Source organism: Octopus bimaculoides, chromosome 7, assembly GCF_046866305.1.
Source record: "Octopus bimaculoides isolate indiv1 chromosome 7, ASM4686630v1, whole genome shotgun sequence".
Taxonomy (NCBI): Eukaryota; Metazoa; Mollusca; class Cephalopoda; order Octopoda; family Octopodidae; genus Octopus; species Octopus bimaculoides.
The window spans coordinates 35,370,124-35,386,957 of record NC_142934.1 but is presented as its reverse complement, the minus strand read 5'-3'; the positions used below and the strand labels follow the sequence as shown (position 1 = coordinate 35,386,957).

Below are 16,834 nucleotides of genomic sequence, written 5' to 3'. Positions count from 1 at the left end.
CATGGGAATGTCTGACTGCATATGTACCTGGCCCAATGGGCTGCTCATCCCACCATACCCTTGAACTTGGTTTAATCAAAGTAGATTTCTTTCAGATTTTAGTATACATGATACAGATGTAGAATTTTATGGTTATAAATAAAAGGGTTATTTGTACACATATATATGTAAATATATTGAGTGTTTCCATGTAGACATTTTTGTGAAATAGAGAGAGAGAGAAAAAAAAAATGATTGTCATTTTAATTGTTGTCTTAAAATCTTCAAATGTTGAGATAATAATCTTTTATCAAAGCAACATCTCTTTCTTATTTGACACAAAACATGAGGCAGTTACTTTAATACATAAAAAGAGAGACGATCATTCTCATAACACCACACAGTATAGGATTTCTCCTGGCAACCCTGAAATGATCTGGTACATTTAAATGCTGTTTATTGTATTGATTCTGGAAGAATGGAAAGATAAAACTAAATGCAGTAAGGCACCTAGTTGAATGCTATACCATTTCTGCTAGATCATTGATGCCTTTCCTATGAATAAATGAATTCTAAATGTGTTCATTCATGCACTGTGGTCACTAAAACATGAAGAGCAAACAACTGATGAACCAAATCTGGAATCAAGGTTTAAATGCCATTTGTAGATATGTTACATACTCAGCTAAAATATTCCAGGGAAATATACATATACGGGCACTAGAAAATCACTTATTCTCAAATCCTAATTGATTCTTCATAGCCTCAAGCCAACCATTGCCCTGTAAGTAGGATTTATAAACAGAAACTGTATGGAATCTTCATCTGAATAAATGGTTGATATGTTTACATTCCTGTTCACTCTGCACTTTTGGAGAGTAGTAGAATGAAAACTCTTTAACTTGAGAATCAAGTAAGGGTTGATGAGAGGAAGAGTATCTGGCCATAAAATATTGCCTCAAATAATTCTGTTTAATGTAGCAAGGAAAGACAGGCTGGTTACTTTTAGGTCTAAGACTGTTTCCCAAACTAAAAACTGGATTCCCATGGAAAGACATCTAGCTATTACAATAATTGTTTTAAAATAAATACACTAGATATTGTTATGAACATATTAACCAGAGCAGTGTCTTGGTTACATTAAATAAGACAAGTTAAGCATTTCTCACCCGTTTCCATATGTTTCTTTGATTCACTTGATCTAAAGCTGGTTCTTTTTTGTGCCATTGGATAATAGCAGCTTCATCAAGGACATCTTTGTCGTAAAGGATACTTAAGATATTTGGGAAGATATAAGCAATCTGAGAATTCTCAACAGCAGACTCCTGAAATTTAAAATGGAAAAAAAAAGAAGCTGAATTAACATTAACAATAATAATAAACTTGTTTCTGCTCAAACTTTTAAAAACATATTAAACAAAACTCAGCTACAAATGCTGCAGTAGAACAACTTCGTTTTTGTATACAGATGATGTTGAGTTGTATACTGCAGATTATAAACAATTTGACTGCTGCAGATAATAATGAAGATTTACTGAAGGGCTTTATATAAAATTTAGTTGAGAAAAATGTGCCAAAACAGAGAGGGAAAGAATATCAATATCATACTAGATAAAGAAACAAGCATAAGACAATTAAATTAAGCATGGATTTATAAATACTTAGAAGCCAAATGGGCTTGAGTATGCATTACAAACAAATGAAAGAAAAAGTTTGGTAGGAATATTATACACACATTACATTAAATGTTAATTGGTATCAATAGTCTAGCAGTAATAAGTTTAACGCAAAATTTCATATTGGTTCTTTGTTCCAACTTCCTGTTCATTACAAAAATTGCAGACTACAGCATACATGTGATTACACAAACAAATTTCAGAACTTGCAAAGAAACACAGCAATGTCACTACCTCATACATACATATATATATATATATATATATATATATATATATATCATCATCATCATCATCATCATCGTTGTTTAACGTCTGCTTTTCATGCTAGCATGGGTTGGACGATTTGACTGAGGATTGGTGGACCAGGAGGCGACACCAGGCTCCAATCTGATTTGGCAGAGTTTCTATAGCTGGATGCCCTTCCTAATGCTAACCACTCCGAGATTGTAGTGGCTGCTTTTACGTGCCACCGGCACGGGGGCCAGTTAGGCGGTACTGGCGACGGCCACGCTCGAAATGGTGTATTTTATGTGCCACCTGCACAGGAGCCAGTCCATCGGCACTGCAACGATCTTGATCGAATGTCCCTTCACGTGCCAGGGAGGCGACGTTGGTAACGATCAATGGCCACGCTTGAGATGGTGTATTTTACGTGTCACCTGCATAAGGGCCAGTCCATCGGCACTGGCAACGATCACGCTCGGACGGTGCTCTTAGTGCACCACTGGTACAGGTGCCATCACAATTTCGCTTTCGCTTGCCCCAACAGGTCTTCGCAAGCTGAGTTTAGTGTTCCTACAAATTTAGTTCGATTTCGATTTCACTTGCCACACCATGTCTTCGCAAGCGGAGTTTAGTGTCCAATGAAGGAATGTTACGCGTAAGTGAGCTGGCTACATCCTTGGCAGAGGCCTTGGATATTGGTGTCACTTGGCTTGCCGGGTCTTCTCACGCACAGCATATTTCCAAAGGTCACAGTCACAAGTCATTGCCTCAGTGAGGCCTAATGTTCAGAGGTCGTGCTTCACCACCTCATCCCAGGTCTTCCTAGGCCTGCCTCTTCCACGGGTTTCCTCAACCGCTAGGGTGTGGCACTTTTGCACGCAGCTATCCTCATCCATTCTCGCCACATGACCATACCAGCGCAATCGTTTTTCTTGCACACCACAACTGATGCTTCTTATGTTCAGCTTTTCTCTCAAGATACTTACACTCTGTTGGGTATGCACACTGACATTACACATCCATCGGAGCATACAGGCTTCATTCTTTGCGAGCTTACACATGTCCTCAGCAATCAAGGCCCATGTTTCACTGCCATGTAGCATGGCTGTTCGTACACATGCGTCATACAGTCTGCCTTTCACTCTGAGTGAGAGGCCCTTTGTCGTCAGCAGAGGTAAGAGCTCTCTGAATTTTGCCCAGGCTATTCTTATTCTAGCAGCTACACTTTCAGCGCACCCTCCCCCACTACTAACTTGGTCACCCAGATAGCGGAAGCTATCGACTACCTCTAGCGGAAGCTATCGACTACGTCTAGTTTTTCTCCCTGGAATGAGACAGAAGTTGTTTTCTGCATATTTACAGTGTTTATTGCACCTGAACATCTGCCACATACAAAAACTAACTATATATATATATATATATATATATATAATGTAACCTCGTGGGCATCGGTACCATTTTCCTCTTTCTCCGTTCTTCCATTCTCCGAACTTTCCATCTTTCCGACGAAGGGCTACGCCCGAAACGTCATACACTCTCTCTTTCCTTTCCTGAGCGTCCAATAATACTATCCATATCACGTCCTCACTTTGTTGTTTTTTGTTTTTTTGTTATTGTTTTTTTGAACTATATATATATATATATATATATAACTGGTATTTTAATTATAAAAGGATGAAAGTAAATAGTAAATACTTTCTACCTTAGACTTTTAGGGTGAGCTAAAAAGTTCATTGGCTGACTATGAAGGAGTGATGCTAGAGCTGTGAAATCTTGCCGGCATTCATTTCAACTCTTCTTATTAATAATTGCATTGTTTCTTTCCTGATAAACTGATATTTCACAGTTCAAAGAACTCTTCAAAAGTAACTAGTATTAATTTATCTTGAAAATGGTCAAAATTTAGCATCATGGTGTTATCAAGTACTTGCAGAAAAATGGTTTAGTCACCAACAACATTCATGGTGACATGAATGCAACATGAGGGGATGATGTTGCAGCTTTATCAACAGTGCAAAAGTGGGCAGTTGAATTTAGGAGGGGTAGGGAGAGTTCTGAAGTTGACCCAAAATCTGGATGTCCCGAAACTGCACCACCAAGGAAAGCAATCATGTTCACTACATGGTGATGGATGACAGGCAATTGACTATAAATCAAATAACCTATGCTATTAGCATATCCCATGAGAGAGTAGAGAATATTCTGCACAATGAACTTGGCATGACAAAGGTTTCTGCTCAGTAGGTGCCACATCTTCTGACACCTGATCAAAAGTGCACCAGGTTGATTACATCACAGGAAAACCTGAGATTGTTTCAGGCAGATGCAGCTGGTTTCCTTGAATGTTTCCTAAGCTAAGATGAGTGTTGGGTTCATCACATTGAACCAGAAACAGACAATCCGTGCAAAAGCCAAGGTCATTTCATCAGCAGGGAAGGTAATGGCTTCAGAGTTTGGGGATGCAAAAGGTATTGTGCTTACTGACTATCTTCAAAAGGAACATACCATCAATGGAGAGTACTATGCCAGCAAGTCCTTGGTTTCGGTAGCTGCTATGCATGACTGTGGCTTTGAACTCTCCCTTTCGTCCTGATTTGGCCCCATCTGACTATCACCTGTTCCCCAAAATGACAAAACATTTGGCTGGGAACCGGTATTGCAGTGATGATGACATATCTACTGTAGATGACTTTTTTGACCAACAGGATGAAAACTTCTGCACCAATGGATCCAAGTGCTGCAAAACTGATGGAAGAAGTATGTGGACCACAAGCAGGATTATACTAAAAAATAAATCTCATTTGGTGGTTATATTCTATGAGAGTACCTTGGTCAGCCTATGTATTATTCGGCTGATCCTCGTATCTCTTGCTCTTGTTGCTTCTACCTCAATTTCAAGGCACGAAGTAGGAGCAAGGGGTAATCCAAAATATACCTGTGTTGAAAAAGTCACAGAAAACACCATGAAAAATGTTGAAGGGTTAAGATAAATTTTGTGTTGCAAATTCAATCAAACTCCCAATAGTATGGAAATGATGTTAAATAGACAAAGATGAATTAACAAAGGAAACTGCTGGAATTAGCAGTCAAAATCTCCTCCAAAACACACCCAACCATCTTAACAAAGGAAGAACATATCAAATAATGTAGTACAACACACATATTACATGAGAAAAACAAATAAAAAACATGATGGTCATGGCTGGGTATGATGATGATAGTGGTAATAATATGACTCATAAAAGGATTAATTTTTTATGAAAAGCAATAGTTAACTTACCATCAGGGCTTCAAGACTATCTGTTTGAGATTCGATACTTCGGTTGTAATTTTTTATTAAAGGTAACCATTTTGTTAGATTCTACAAAAATTTTAATTAAATTAGAAAGTTAAGCATTTAGCATCCATAATACAAACAGAGGCATTCTATACATTTAAACAGGATGAAGCTAACATGACTTTCTGTGTAATTTAATAGTATATCCAACTACCAGGGGTAAAATATCAATTGGGGTTGGGTCAGTTTGTACTGCTTTTTCAGTGGTTGATATCTAGTGTTCAAGTCAATTACCTATTTTACAATTGTAGATGGATATGTCTCCATCAATTTTATAGCCCATCTCGGGCGTATTTGGTTTAATGTTCAGTTTGAAGTATTTGGTTATTTGTTCAGTTTGCAAGTAAAATGTTAACAGGAGATTCTAGAGGGTTGCATCTCTGGCTAAGAATGAAGTGTTTAGTATGGGGAGTAGGAGATGATACTCAGTAAAGAAAATAAAAGAAAAACACAGTAATGTTGAGTGGGTGCAGATATAATAAGCATAGAGCTTGTTAGTTCAAAAGAATAGAGGCCATTAAAGTTAATGTGCCAGAGGCAGAGAAAATAAAGACAATGCCTGTGAACCAGTGTACTTCCATCAATAAACAATCAGTTTTTATTAACTTACTGATATGACCAATGGCAATGCCTCTTCTGGCAGCACATAGTGATGGAGCATATAAGCTAAACAAACACAGCTACTACTGTTTAAAATGACAAATCCTTCTATTCAGTAATGTCTATTTATAGCTCTGTGGAGTGTATCACGAAGAATTGATTGTCCTGATCATGGACATACTGACACACTTGAGTATTTGTCCAATATCCTTTTAGTTCCCACAGAGCTTTGGTTGGATTGCTAAATGGTTCACTTATTTTTCAATAGATATTTAAATGTAAACACAGGAGAGGCAAACTACCAGGAGAGGTAAAGTACAGGAGCGGAAAATACTGAATAGAAGTTTCCAAGATAAGATCCTAGTACAAGTAAGTTCCCAGTTAAGGTAAACTCCTAAAGCAAATAAATTCCCAGTAAAGGTAAACTGATACAGGAATTTATTCCTAGTAAAGGCCAACTCCTGATATAGGAAACTACTGTACTGCTAAGTAACTAGTAGAGTCATGTACCCAGTAAAAGTAGACTCCCACTACCAGCTGAAGGTGGATATAAGTAAAAGCAAGCTATCAGTTAGCCTCTGATCTGGTTTAATATCTACTTGTATTTTATACCACTTATATTACCTATGTACCTGAGTTGTAGAGTAGTAGAAAATACATCCAGAAATGTTTGCAATGTAATTTCAAATCTCAATTGAAATCTTTAACTTTATCCCCTACACCTTTCAATGAAACAATTAACAACTATTATATTTGTATTTTTTCACATTTCATGAGTGAAACCAAAAATACCAGCTTTTATTTTTACATTCTTAATAAACCTGAGGAACTCATGGACCTCACAACATCTCACTAGTAAGAAAATATTTGAAAAGTGATAATGTAAGAGGAAAGAAACTAGTAAATAGATTTCACAAGTCGTTTATGAATGCAAGTGAAAAACAGAATTGAACAGTGTATGTATGAGTGTGCATGTATCTGTGTCTCCTTGTTTAGACATAGTGTGATAATTGTAAATGATGTCACTGACATATAAGCAGTGTCATTCATTTTCAACACAGTGTGAAAACATACACTGGCCAAAATAAGTTTAAGAACGCTGATGACAGTTCTATACCTTCATTAATATAATTTTAACAAAAACTCTATAGAACTTTTTTCTCTTTCGAATGATATAGACATTATATATCTTCCTACAATTCAAATAATTTTAATGTGTAATTAATTCAAATCATTAGAAATTGTTCACAAAATAAGTTTAAGACAGTACCAAGATTATGCAAATTAATAAACCAAATGGGTGGTCATATGGCTGGTCGGACTGCACTGTTTTGTTTAGTAATTGAGCATTGTTACACATTAATTCGCTATAGGAAAGCGTCATAGTATCAACCCAGTTACTAGATCAAAGATCATGTTGTTTTATCAGCAAAATGTATCCTTCATGAACATTAGCAAGCAATTAGGATGCAGCAAAACAGCTTGTGTTGAAGCATGGAAGCTTTACCAAACCACTGGCCAATACAAAGATCAGCATAGGTGCTCTGAGAAATTTATGGTACAGATGGAATGGCGAATTCATAAGCTCTCTAAAGGTAACTGAATGCTAACAGCAGTGGACATTTGCAAGCAATTATCTGATGAAACTGACATCAGCTTTACACCAGAAATTGTCAGAAACCATCTAAAAGAATTTGGACTGTTCAGCCAGATCACTCGAAAGAAGCTGATAATTTCTGAGAAGAATGGGCAGAAGTGGATCAAGTTTGCTAAAAGCCATATTGAATGGATGGCCGAAGACGGGTCTAAAGTTCTTTGGAGCGATGAATCTTGCTTCTGCATCTTTGGATCAGATGGAAAAACTTACATTAGATGCTGTCCAATTGAAGAATTCCATTCTAAGTGTGTCGAGAAAATGGAGCAAGTGGGAGGTAATGGTGTGGGCTGCGTTCAGCAGTGCTTAGGTGTTGGTCCACTTGTTAAGGTTGATGGCAGACTGAGCAGTGTAGGCTATCTGCAATTAGTAAATGAAAATGTGCTGCAATATTTAAATAATCAGATGCCACTGGGATCTATTTTCCAGCAGGACAATTGCCCCATGCATAAGGCCAGGGAAGTTTTGCAATATTCTGATGGTTAATGAGGGACCTCCGCAGAGACCAGATTTGAATCCGATAGAAAATTTATGGAATTAGGATTCTAAGAGTTCATGCTAAAAAACCAACAAATTTGTCCCAATTATATAATTTCATTGAAGAAATATGGCAGAACATTCCAAGAGATTTTTGTGCTCATTTGTTGAACTCCATGTCCTGCCGCTGTTGTAAGGCCATAATTGAAAATAATGGATATGGAACTAGATACTAATAACAAATTTTTGTTTGTTGATCATTTGTGCTGTAAATTTTCGATCTAAACAAAATAGTGTTGGTACAGTCTTAAACTTATTTTACCAACAATTTTTAATCATTTGAATTAAATGTGCATTAAAATTATTCAAATTGTAGAAAGATATATAACGCTTATATCATTTGAAAGAGAAAAAAATTCTACATAAACTGTAAAAAGTAAAATTTTATAGTTTTGTTAAAAAATAAATTAATGAAGGAATAGAACTGTCATAATCGGTCTTAAGCTTATTTTGGCCAGTGTATCTGGGAAAATATTACTTTACTTGGAGTGGTGAGTGTTGGTGACAGGAAGAATCTGGCTGTAGAAAATCTATCTTATTAAACTCTGCCCAACCCATACAAGCTTCGAAAAGTAGATGTTAAAGCAATGATGATGATGATGTGGAAAGACCTAGGAAGACGTGGGACAAAGTGGTGAGAAAGGATCTTCAGACACTGGGCCTAACTGAGGGGATAGCAAGGGAGAATACTTGGCCATCCATACATACAGGCATGTCTTTTTTGGCCATGACCCCACTCTTGCTCCCGGTTGAGAGGTCTTTGTCTTGCAAGCACCTGTGCTGATAGCATATAAAGAGCATCCAGCCACAGAAACCATGTCAAAACAGACAATTGGAACCTGGACAACTGCTGTCAAATTGTTCAACCTATGCCAGCATGGAAAACAAATGTTAAACAACTTCGATTATATATGCATAGATATATATCTCCATTCAGCATTAATTTGTTATCAGAAAAAGCAACAAGCATGATGATAAATCTCAACCACATACCCATCCCTTGCCAAGTAACCATATTCTTCATGGTTGTTCTTTGCGATTTCAAAGGAAACCACAATGTTTAATGAATAAAATTCAGAGGAAAATCATGTTTTTCAATTTATAATCTATTCATAGTCTTGGGTTTAAATTTTGTTGCAAATATTCAATTAAAAGTGTAATACCTCATTAAGTCGAATTTATAGAAAACTAATAAAAAGTGATTTATGTATAATCTAAAAAGAAAGATATTTGTGGAGATTGAAATGTTAAGTTAATTAACTGAAATTAACATTTCATTTGAGAAAGAAAGAAAGAAAGGAAGCAAGTACAGAGTAGTGAAATCAGTCATGCAACTGTCTGGCGAGAAACAGAAAACAGTTGGATTGCTTTACTTTTTAAACTAGTGTGTGAATTAATGACCAAATACTGTCAACTTCTTGGGTCTGTTTCTTCAGGATGAATAGGATTGGTGGGCTCTGAATTTTCTTCTAATCCAATTTACAGTAGGGGTTGACTCTTAGTTTTTGCTCCTTCACAAGCATTCACAGACAGTGAAGGCTTTTGCATAGATGTCTCCTTCCTGGTCTTCGTATCTTTCAAGGCCACCAAACCCAGATCACTTACCCTCAGTATAGCTCTCTACTCAATAGTAAATTATCCTTGAAACATCTTACATATAATAAAATGCAATGTGTGTCACACTGGTAGTGCCAGGGAAAGAGGAATAAAACAACAAACGGAGTGGGAGTGAGAGACAGTCAGAGGTGGAAAAGCAGGCAAACAGCATTCAAAAGTTTTGTTCTGAAGATGCTGATATGTTAATCAAAATAAAACTGCAAATTTTTATTGTAAATTGTATTTAGTTTATCAGTTTCATACACATTATTGTTGTTTAACGTCCGTTTTCCATGCTGGCATGGGTTGGACGGTTTGACTGAGGTCTGGAAAGCCAGCGGCTGCACCAGGCTCCAATCTTATCTGGCAATGTTTCTACAGCTGGATGCCCTTTCTAATGCCAACCACTCCGAGAGTGTAGTGGGTGCTTATTACATGTAAACCGACACAGGAGACGCATAAATATTAAATACATTTCAAAATATTATTGTTCACATAACATATATATGTTATGTGAATAAGTATATATTGTTAGGAAATTATAAAAACGATACAAACGTTTTATCGTATAATGTTGGGTTAAACAAGTAAACAGTTTCTCATACTGCACTGTAAGGTCAGGATGAAGTCCATTGTTAAAATGGGGGAAGCTAGGTGTTAATAGCCAAACTCTGAAACTCTAACAAATTGGCTAGACCTTAGCAAACATTTATAAACAAAGATAATTGTACCCCAGTTTTTTGTGACAGTCTTTTTTCTGTGAGATAAGGTTCAAATGGATTCTGGAAGCTGTGACTGCCTATTTAGTTTAAGCACTTCGTGCTTTGGGTTAGGTATTTATGGAATTATTTTATGCTCCAGGAATTTGCCAGAACTTTTTGTTTGTCAGTTTTAAAATAATTCTCATGTCACATCTGGGTCCAAGGTTTGAAATCCGAGGTTCGAAAACTGAATTTGTGAAACCAGATTTTATGAAATCCAAATTTTCAGAGTCCATGTTTTTTGAAAACCAAATTTGTGAGGCCAGGTTTTGTGTGAGGCCAATTTTGGTGAAACCAAAGTTTGTGAATCCAGAGTTATGAATCCAAATTTGGCAAATCAAGTTGGTGAAGCTGGGTTTCTGAGTCCGAATATCTGAACTATATATACATATTACCTTTGTAAATATTTTGACTGCACGTCTAGTGTAGCCTTAATTTATTTTTGTTCATATATATTTGTTTTGTATGTAGGCTGTTTTTTTATGCTGACACTAAATTGTTGATAATATTTTACAAAAAAACTTCATGGTGTGTTGTTGTTTGGGTTCACCCCACCCTTGTTAGTTGTATAAATTCGGGTTATGGATACCAGGTCATAACAAATTGGGGGCTCGTCTGAATTTGAACAGTTGTACACACCAACTTTTTTCTTTAAAAAAAAAAAATTTGTAAATTGTAAAGAGCCTTTTGTCAAATATTACCATTTGTGGTATTATACGTAAACCTGTTTTAACTGGTGTCTTATCATATTGTAAACCACGGAAGTCATGGAGTACAACATGGCAGAAGCCTTACGGCAGAAAGATATCATCACCCTGAGGGAATTACAGCAGTTAAACAAAGATGCTCTTGTAGAGGTGAGTGCTAAACTTGGTTTAGAGGTATCTGCAAGTAATCTTAAAAGTGTAATTTTTTCGCATGTGAAACAGGCCCTTTATAATGGAATGTGAAACAGGCCCTAATTGTTGAGGGTAAAATGTCTGCCATCAGTGATGAGACAAACTCTGATTCAGCCGCCCCTCAATTATCAGCTAGTGAAAGAATGAAGCCAGATTTTATGAAATCCAAATTTTCGGAATCCATATTTTTTGAAAACCGAATTTGTGAATCAAGATTTTATGAAATCCAAATTTTCAGAATCCATATTTTTTTGAAAACCAAATTTGTGAGGCCAGGTTTTGTGTGAGGCCAATTTTGGTGAAACCAAAACTTGTGAATCCAGAGTTACGAATCCAAGTTTGGCAAATCAAGTTGGTGAAACTGGGTTTCTGAGTCCGAATTTCTGTACTATATATATATATTACCTTTATAAATATTTTGACTGCATGTGTAGTGTAGCCTTAATTTATTTTTGTTTGCATACACGAGGGGTATATGAAAAGTCGTGAGCCTCAAAAAAATAAAACATAGTACAAGACTTCTGATGATTTATTTTTCAACATAGTCCCCCTTGATGGCTGATCACTTTCTCCAGCGGTGCTGAAGCGCCACTATCCCGGCATAGAACTCTTTTGTTTGAGACACCAAGAAACTTCCCACAGCGTCTATTTGTTTTGTATGTAGGCTGTTTTTTTATAATGACACTTCACTGTTAATAATATTTTACAAAAAACTTCATGGTGTGTTGTTGTTTTGGGTTCACCCCATCCTTGTTGGTTGTGTAAATTCGAGTTATGGCCACCAGGTCGTACCAATATATATATATATATATATATATATATATATATATATATATATATATATAAAAGATTAAATAAATGGAGTTATACGCATGTGTTAAATGATTTCTTTTATTTCCGACATATGTTTCGAAGATTACAATTGGTTCATTCCAAAGGAATGAATGATGTTGAGAAAGATGTAATCTTCTCTTCAGGGAAATACATAAAAATCAACTCAACCGTAAGACATTATTACCGAATGTGACAACTGCGAGTAGAGAAGAATGTTACATAGCTTTTTTGAAAAAACCGTTGGAAAATGCAATGCTACGAGACAGTATGTTGGACGAGGAAGGAAAAAAAGGAGAAAAAAAGAAAATTAGGATCTGGAGTGGAAAGTAAATAGAATGATTTTAAAGCAGATTAAAATTGAGAGAAAAGTATTTTATGTGTAATGGAAATGTAAAAGGGAAACAATCGTGTATTTATACTTGTAGTATTGACAATATATGTATGTATCATCATCATCATCATCGTTTAACGTCCGCTTTCCATGCTAGCATGGGTTGGACGATTTGACTGAGGACTGGTGAAACCGGATGGCAACACCAGGCTCCAATCTAATTTGGCAGAGTTTCTACAGCTGGATGCCCTTCCTAACGCCAACCACTCAGAGAGTGTAGTGGATGCTTTTACGTGTCACCCGCACGAAAACGGCCACGCTCGAAATGGTGTCTTTTATGTGCCACCCGCACAAGCCAGTCCAGGGGCACTGGCAACGATCTCGCTCGAAAATCCTACGGGAGCCAGTCAGGCGGTACTGGCAACGGCCACACTCAAAATGGTGCATCTCATGTGCCACCCGCACAAGAGCCAGTCCAGGGGCACTGGCAACGATCTTACTTGGCTTGCCGGGTCTTCTCACGCACAGCACATTTCCAAAGGTCTCGGTCAGTAGTCATCGCCTCGGTGAGGCCCAATGTACGAAGGTCTTGCCTCACCACCTCAGCCCAGGTCTTCCTGGGCCTACCTCTTCCACGGGTTCCCTCAACTGTTAGGGTGTGGCACTTTTTCACGCAGCTATCCTCATCCATTCTCACCACATGTCCATACCAGCGCAATCGTCTCTCTTGCACACCACAACTGATGCTTCTAATGTTCAGCTTTTCTCTCAAGATACTTACACTCTGACGCGTATTCACATTGAGCATACTGGCTTCATTCCTTGCGAGCTTACGTATGTCCTCAGCAGTTACAGCCCATGTTTCACTGCCATGTAGCATGGCTGTTCGTACGCATGCGTCATACAGTCTGCCTTTTACTCTGAGTGAGAGTCCCTTTGTCGCCAGCAGGGGTAAGAGCTCTCTAAACTTTGCCCAGGCTATTCTTATTCTAGCAGCTACACTTTCAGCGCACCCACCCCCACTACTAACTTGGTCGCCCAGATAGCAGAAGCTATCGACTACCTCTAGTTTTTCACCCTGGAATGAGATAGAAGTTGTTTCCTGTTTGTTTACAGTCTTTATTGCACCTGAACATCTGCCACAAACAAAAACTAACTTCCTAGTTAACCTGCCTTTGATATTGCTGCACCTCCTATGTGTCCATAGCTTGCACCGGGTACATCTTATAGAGTTACTACCTACTTCTTTTCTACATACTGAGCAGGGCCATCTACCTGAATGGGTTTGTGTTTTATCTACCTTCCTACTTATTAGGATTTGGGTTTTAGCTAGGTTGACTCTAAGGCCCTTCAATTCTAAACCTTGCTTCCACACCTGAAATTTCTCCTCTAGTTCTGATAGTGACTCCACAATTAGGGCAAGGTCATCAGCATAGAGGAGCTCCCAGGGGCAACCTGTCTTGAACTCCTCTGTGATTGCCTGGAGGACTATGATAAATAAGAGGGGGCTGAGGACGGAACCTTGGTGGACCCCTACCTCTACCCGGAATTCATTGCTGTACTCATTTCCAACCCTCACCTTACTGGCAGCATCTCTGTACATGGCTCGCACAGCTCTCACTAACCATTCTTCTATCCCAAGTTTCCTCATTGACCACCAGATAAGGGATCGGGGGACCCTGTCAAAGGCTTTCTCCATGTCAACGAAAGCCAGGTACAGAGGTTTATCCTTAGCTAGGTATTTCTCCTGCAGCTGTCTCACTAGAAATAAGGCATCAGTAGTGCTTTTACCTGGCACGAACCCAAACTGCATCTCATCTAAATTGATTCGCTCCCTAATTAGTTGGGCTATGACCCTCTCTGTAACTTTCATAACCTGATCTAACAGCTTGATGCCTCTGTAATTATTTGTATCTAAAGCGTCACCTTTACCTTTGTAGCAGTTGACTATGATGCTGCTACACCAGTCATTGGGTATGACTCCTTCGTGTAACACCTGGTTCGTAATACGGGTGACTAGGCTATAGCCAACACTGCCAGATATTTTGAGCAACTCTGCAGTGATTCCTGATGGGCCGGGGGCTTTCCCGGTCTTCATACTCTTAATTGCTTTATCTACCCTGGTACTATCAACTCGGATAGCTGGTCCCTCTATTGGGTCGACATACGGCAGGCTCTCTTCCTCCCATTCATTCTCTTTATTAAGCAATCTATCGTAGTGGCATCTCCAGACCTCTTTCTTTGCATCCTCATTTAGTGCAAGCATACCATCATCCATGCGAACACATTTCTCTCCTACAACATCACTATTCTCTCTCCTACACTGTCTTGCAACACGAAATACCTCGAGTCTTTGGTCCTCACGGCGCAGAACATTGGCAAATCTTTAATATATATGTAATATATTATTTATTATTCTTTTAATGTATATGTAATTTATTATTTATTGAATGAAAATTTTTTAAATACCCATATAATTTTTGAATGCGGGATAGCTGTGGGAAGAGCCTAGAAAGTTGGGTAATTACTATTAGAAGATGAGGAGAAAAAAAAACACATTATTTACATCTATTTACATTTGACGGATATTTGTCCTCATCTTGTTTGTTGTTAACACAACATTTCAGCTGATGTACTCTCCAGTCTTCATCAGGTGTCCTGGGGGAATTTCAAACCAGGATTCTCATTCTTAAGGTATTTTTTCAATGTTGTTGTTATTATTATTATTATTATTCAGGTCACTGCCTGGAATTGAACTCAGAATCTTGGGGTTAGTAGCCCACACACTTAACAAATAAGATGAGGACAAATATCCGTCAAATGTAAATAATGCACATAATTCCTCATCTCTCAAATATGGAGAAAAATGTTACCAACAAATACTCGAAACTTGCACCTGATTCGCAGTTTCCATACACTATGTACCATTAAGCCAATATATACACAAACATGTTGCATGAGCGATTTCAACATTGACATACTCACGCACATACATAGATACACATAAAAATGAAAGGCAATGTGTGTGTGTTTTTGCTGTTCACTGACAAAACTTCGTGCTGCATTACTTTTACAAAGTTTTGTCAGTGTCACAGTTTCAAAGCAAAGAAAACATTTTGACACATGAAATTTTAATGTTGAAGTGAAGTGAAACAGAGGTCCCTTAACAGTACTACTTAAATACAGAGATAGTACTTAAATACAGGTGTTACATACAAAACATTAAATGTATGCTGTGTGGACGTGTAATGACACCCTAACCCTAACTAACCCTAAAACTAGTCCTAACCGTAACCCTAAAAATTAACCCGCCCCTTCATATTGTTACGTAGATACATTGGGACCTCTAAATTTAAGTAGTGCCATGAAATGAATGATTTCTGTGTGTTCTTGAATGACTTACAAACATCCACACTGCAATTGTTTTTGTTTCAGCACACAATCTCGGATCAAGTCACTTGCTATGCAAGTACATCTCCGTAATATTTTTAAATCAAAGCGGATAAACACTAACAATGACCTTCTCAGGCTCTCCAACATTTTAATTTCTAAATCAAAACAATGAGGGGCAGGGAGTGGGGTTGCAAAAAAATTCATAATTTCTTAAATTTTATTTTTTATAGCATATAAATGTATTTATAGAGGGAAATATATTGATAAACATCAATACATGCGAGTGTGATATAGAAACAAGGTGGGTTGTCTTTGAATATGGTAGAAATAACAGCCAAATCGCTCATAAATCACTCACTTTTCCCTCTGAAAATATTGACAAATTTTTTTTTAAATTTTACCAAAAATGCTCTTCCCATAGTTTTGAAGTGCAAAAAAAAATTGTCCAAAATAGGTCCAGAGTGGGATGATGAGGGGGCGGGTGTAAAAAAAAATAGGTTACAAAACTTTTTCATACAAAGATGCCCACCCACCCACCCACCCATCATTTTGAAGGCTGTGGTTTAAAAAAAAAAACGAGGAAAATCCCTGAAAAATTTTTCCCACAAATTTTTTTATAATCATAATCTATGCTGTTTGAAAGGGATTTGTATAAATTTTCATTAAAAGATACCCATCTTCCTGAAAGTTATGAGGGGAAAGAGTCAGACCATGTGAATTTTCCAAAACTTCTCTCTCCACCCCTTGGAAAAATTCTTTCTTATAAATCCCAATATACTATGAAGCCACAACATCTAAGCAGTATTTGGAGAAAATTTTGTTAAAAAGTATCCATTTTTCTGAATATCATGTGGCAACAATATCAGGGGTGTATACATCTGTAGTAATACCCTTTTATTTATACGATTTTTTCATTTCATGTTTATTTCACCCATAATGTTCTCTCCCCCACTCTCTCTCTCATACACACTGCAAAGCTTACAGAAGGGATGCTGAATTGAAATCTCTA

At 37.4% G+C, this 16,834-nt stretch overlaps 1 protein-coding gene across 2 annotated transcripts in view; it reads right to left on the bottom strand.

Annotated features, from left to right (window-relative positions):
* The window catches only part of LOC106878373 (translation initiation factor eIF2B subunit epsilon), a 160,006-nt gene that overhangs the window by 19,085 nt on the left and 124,087 nt on the right, over positions 1-16,834 (bottom strand). Inside the window, exons 13-14 of one of the 2 annotated variants that reach the window (XM_089355153.1) lie at positions 5,164-5,244; positions 1,149-1,304 (exon numbers count right to left, since the gene is read on the bottom strand). In XM_089355153.1, the coding sequence (XP_089211279.1) occupies positions 1,149-1,304; positions 5,164-5,244 (237 nt within the window). Of the gene's footprint in view, positions 1-1,148; positions 1,305-5,163; positions 5,245-7,687; positions 7,835-16,834 lie in introns of those variants that run through there. The other variant, XR_016242603.1, reaches the window with a different exon arrangement.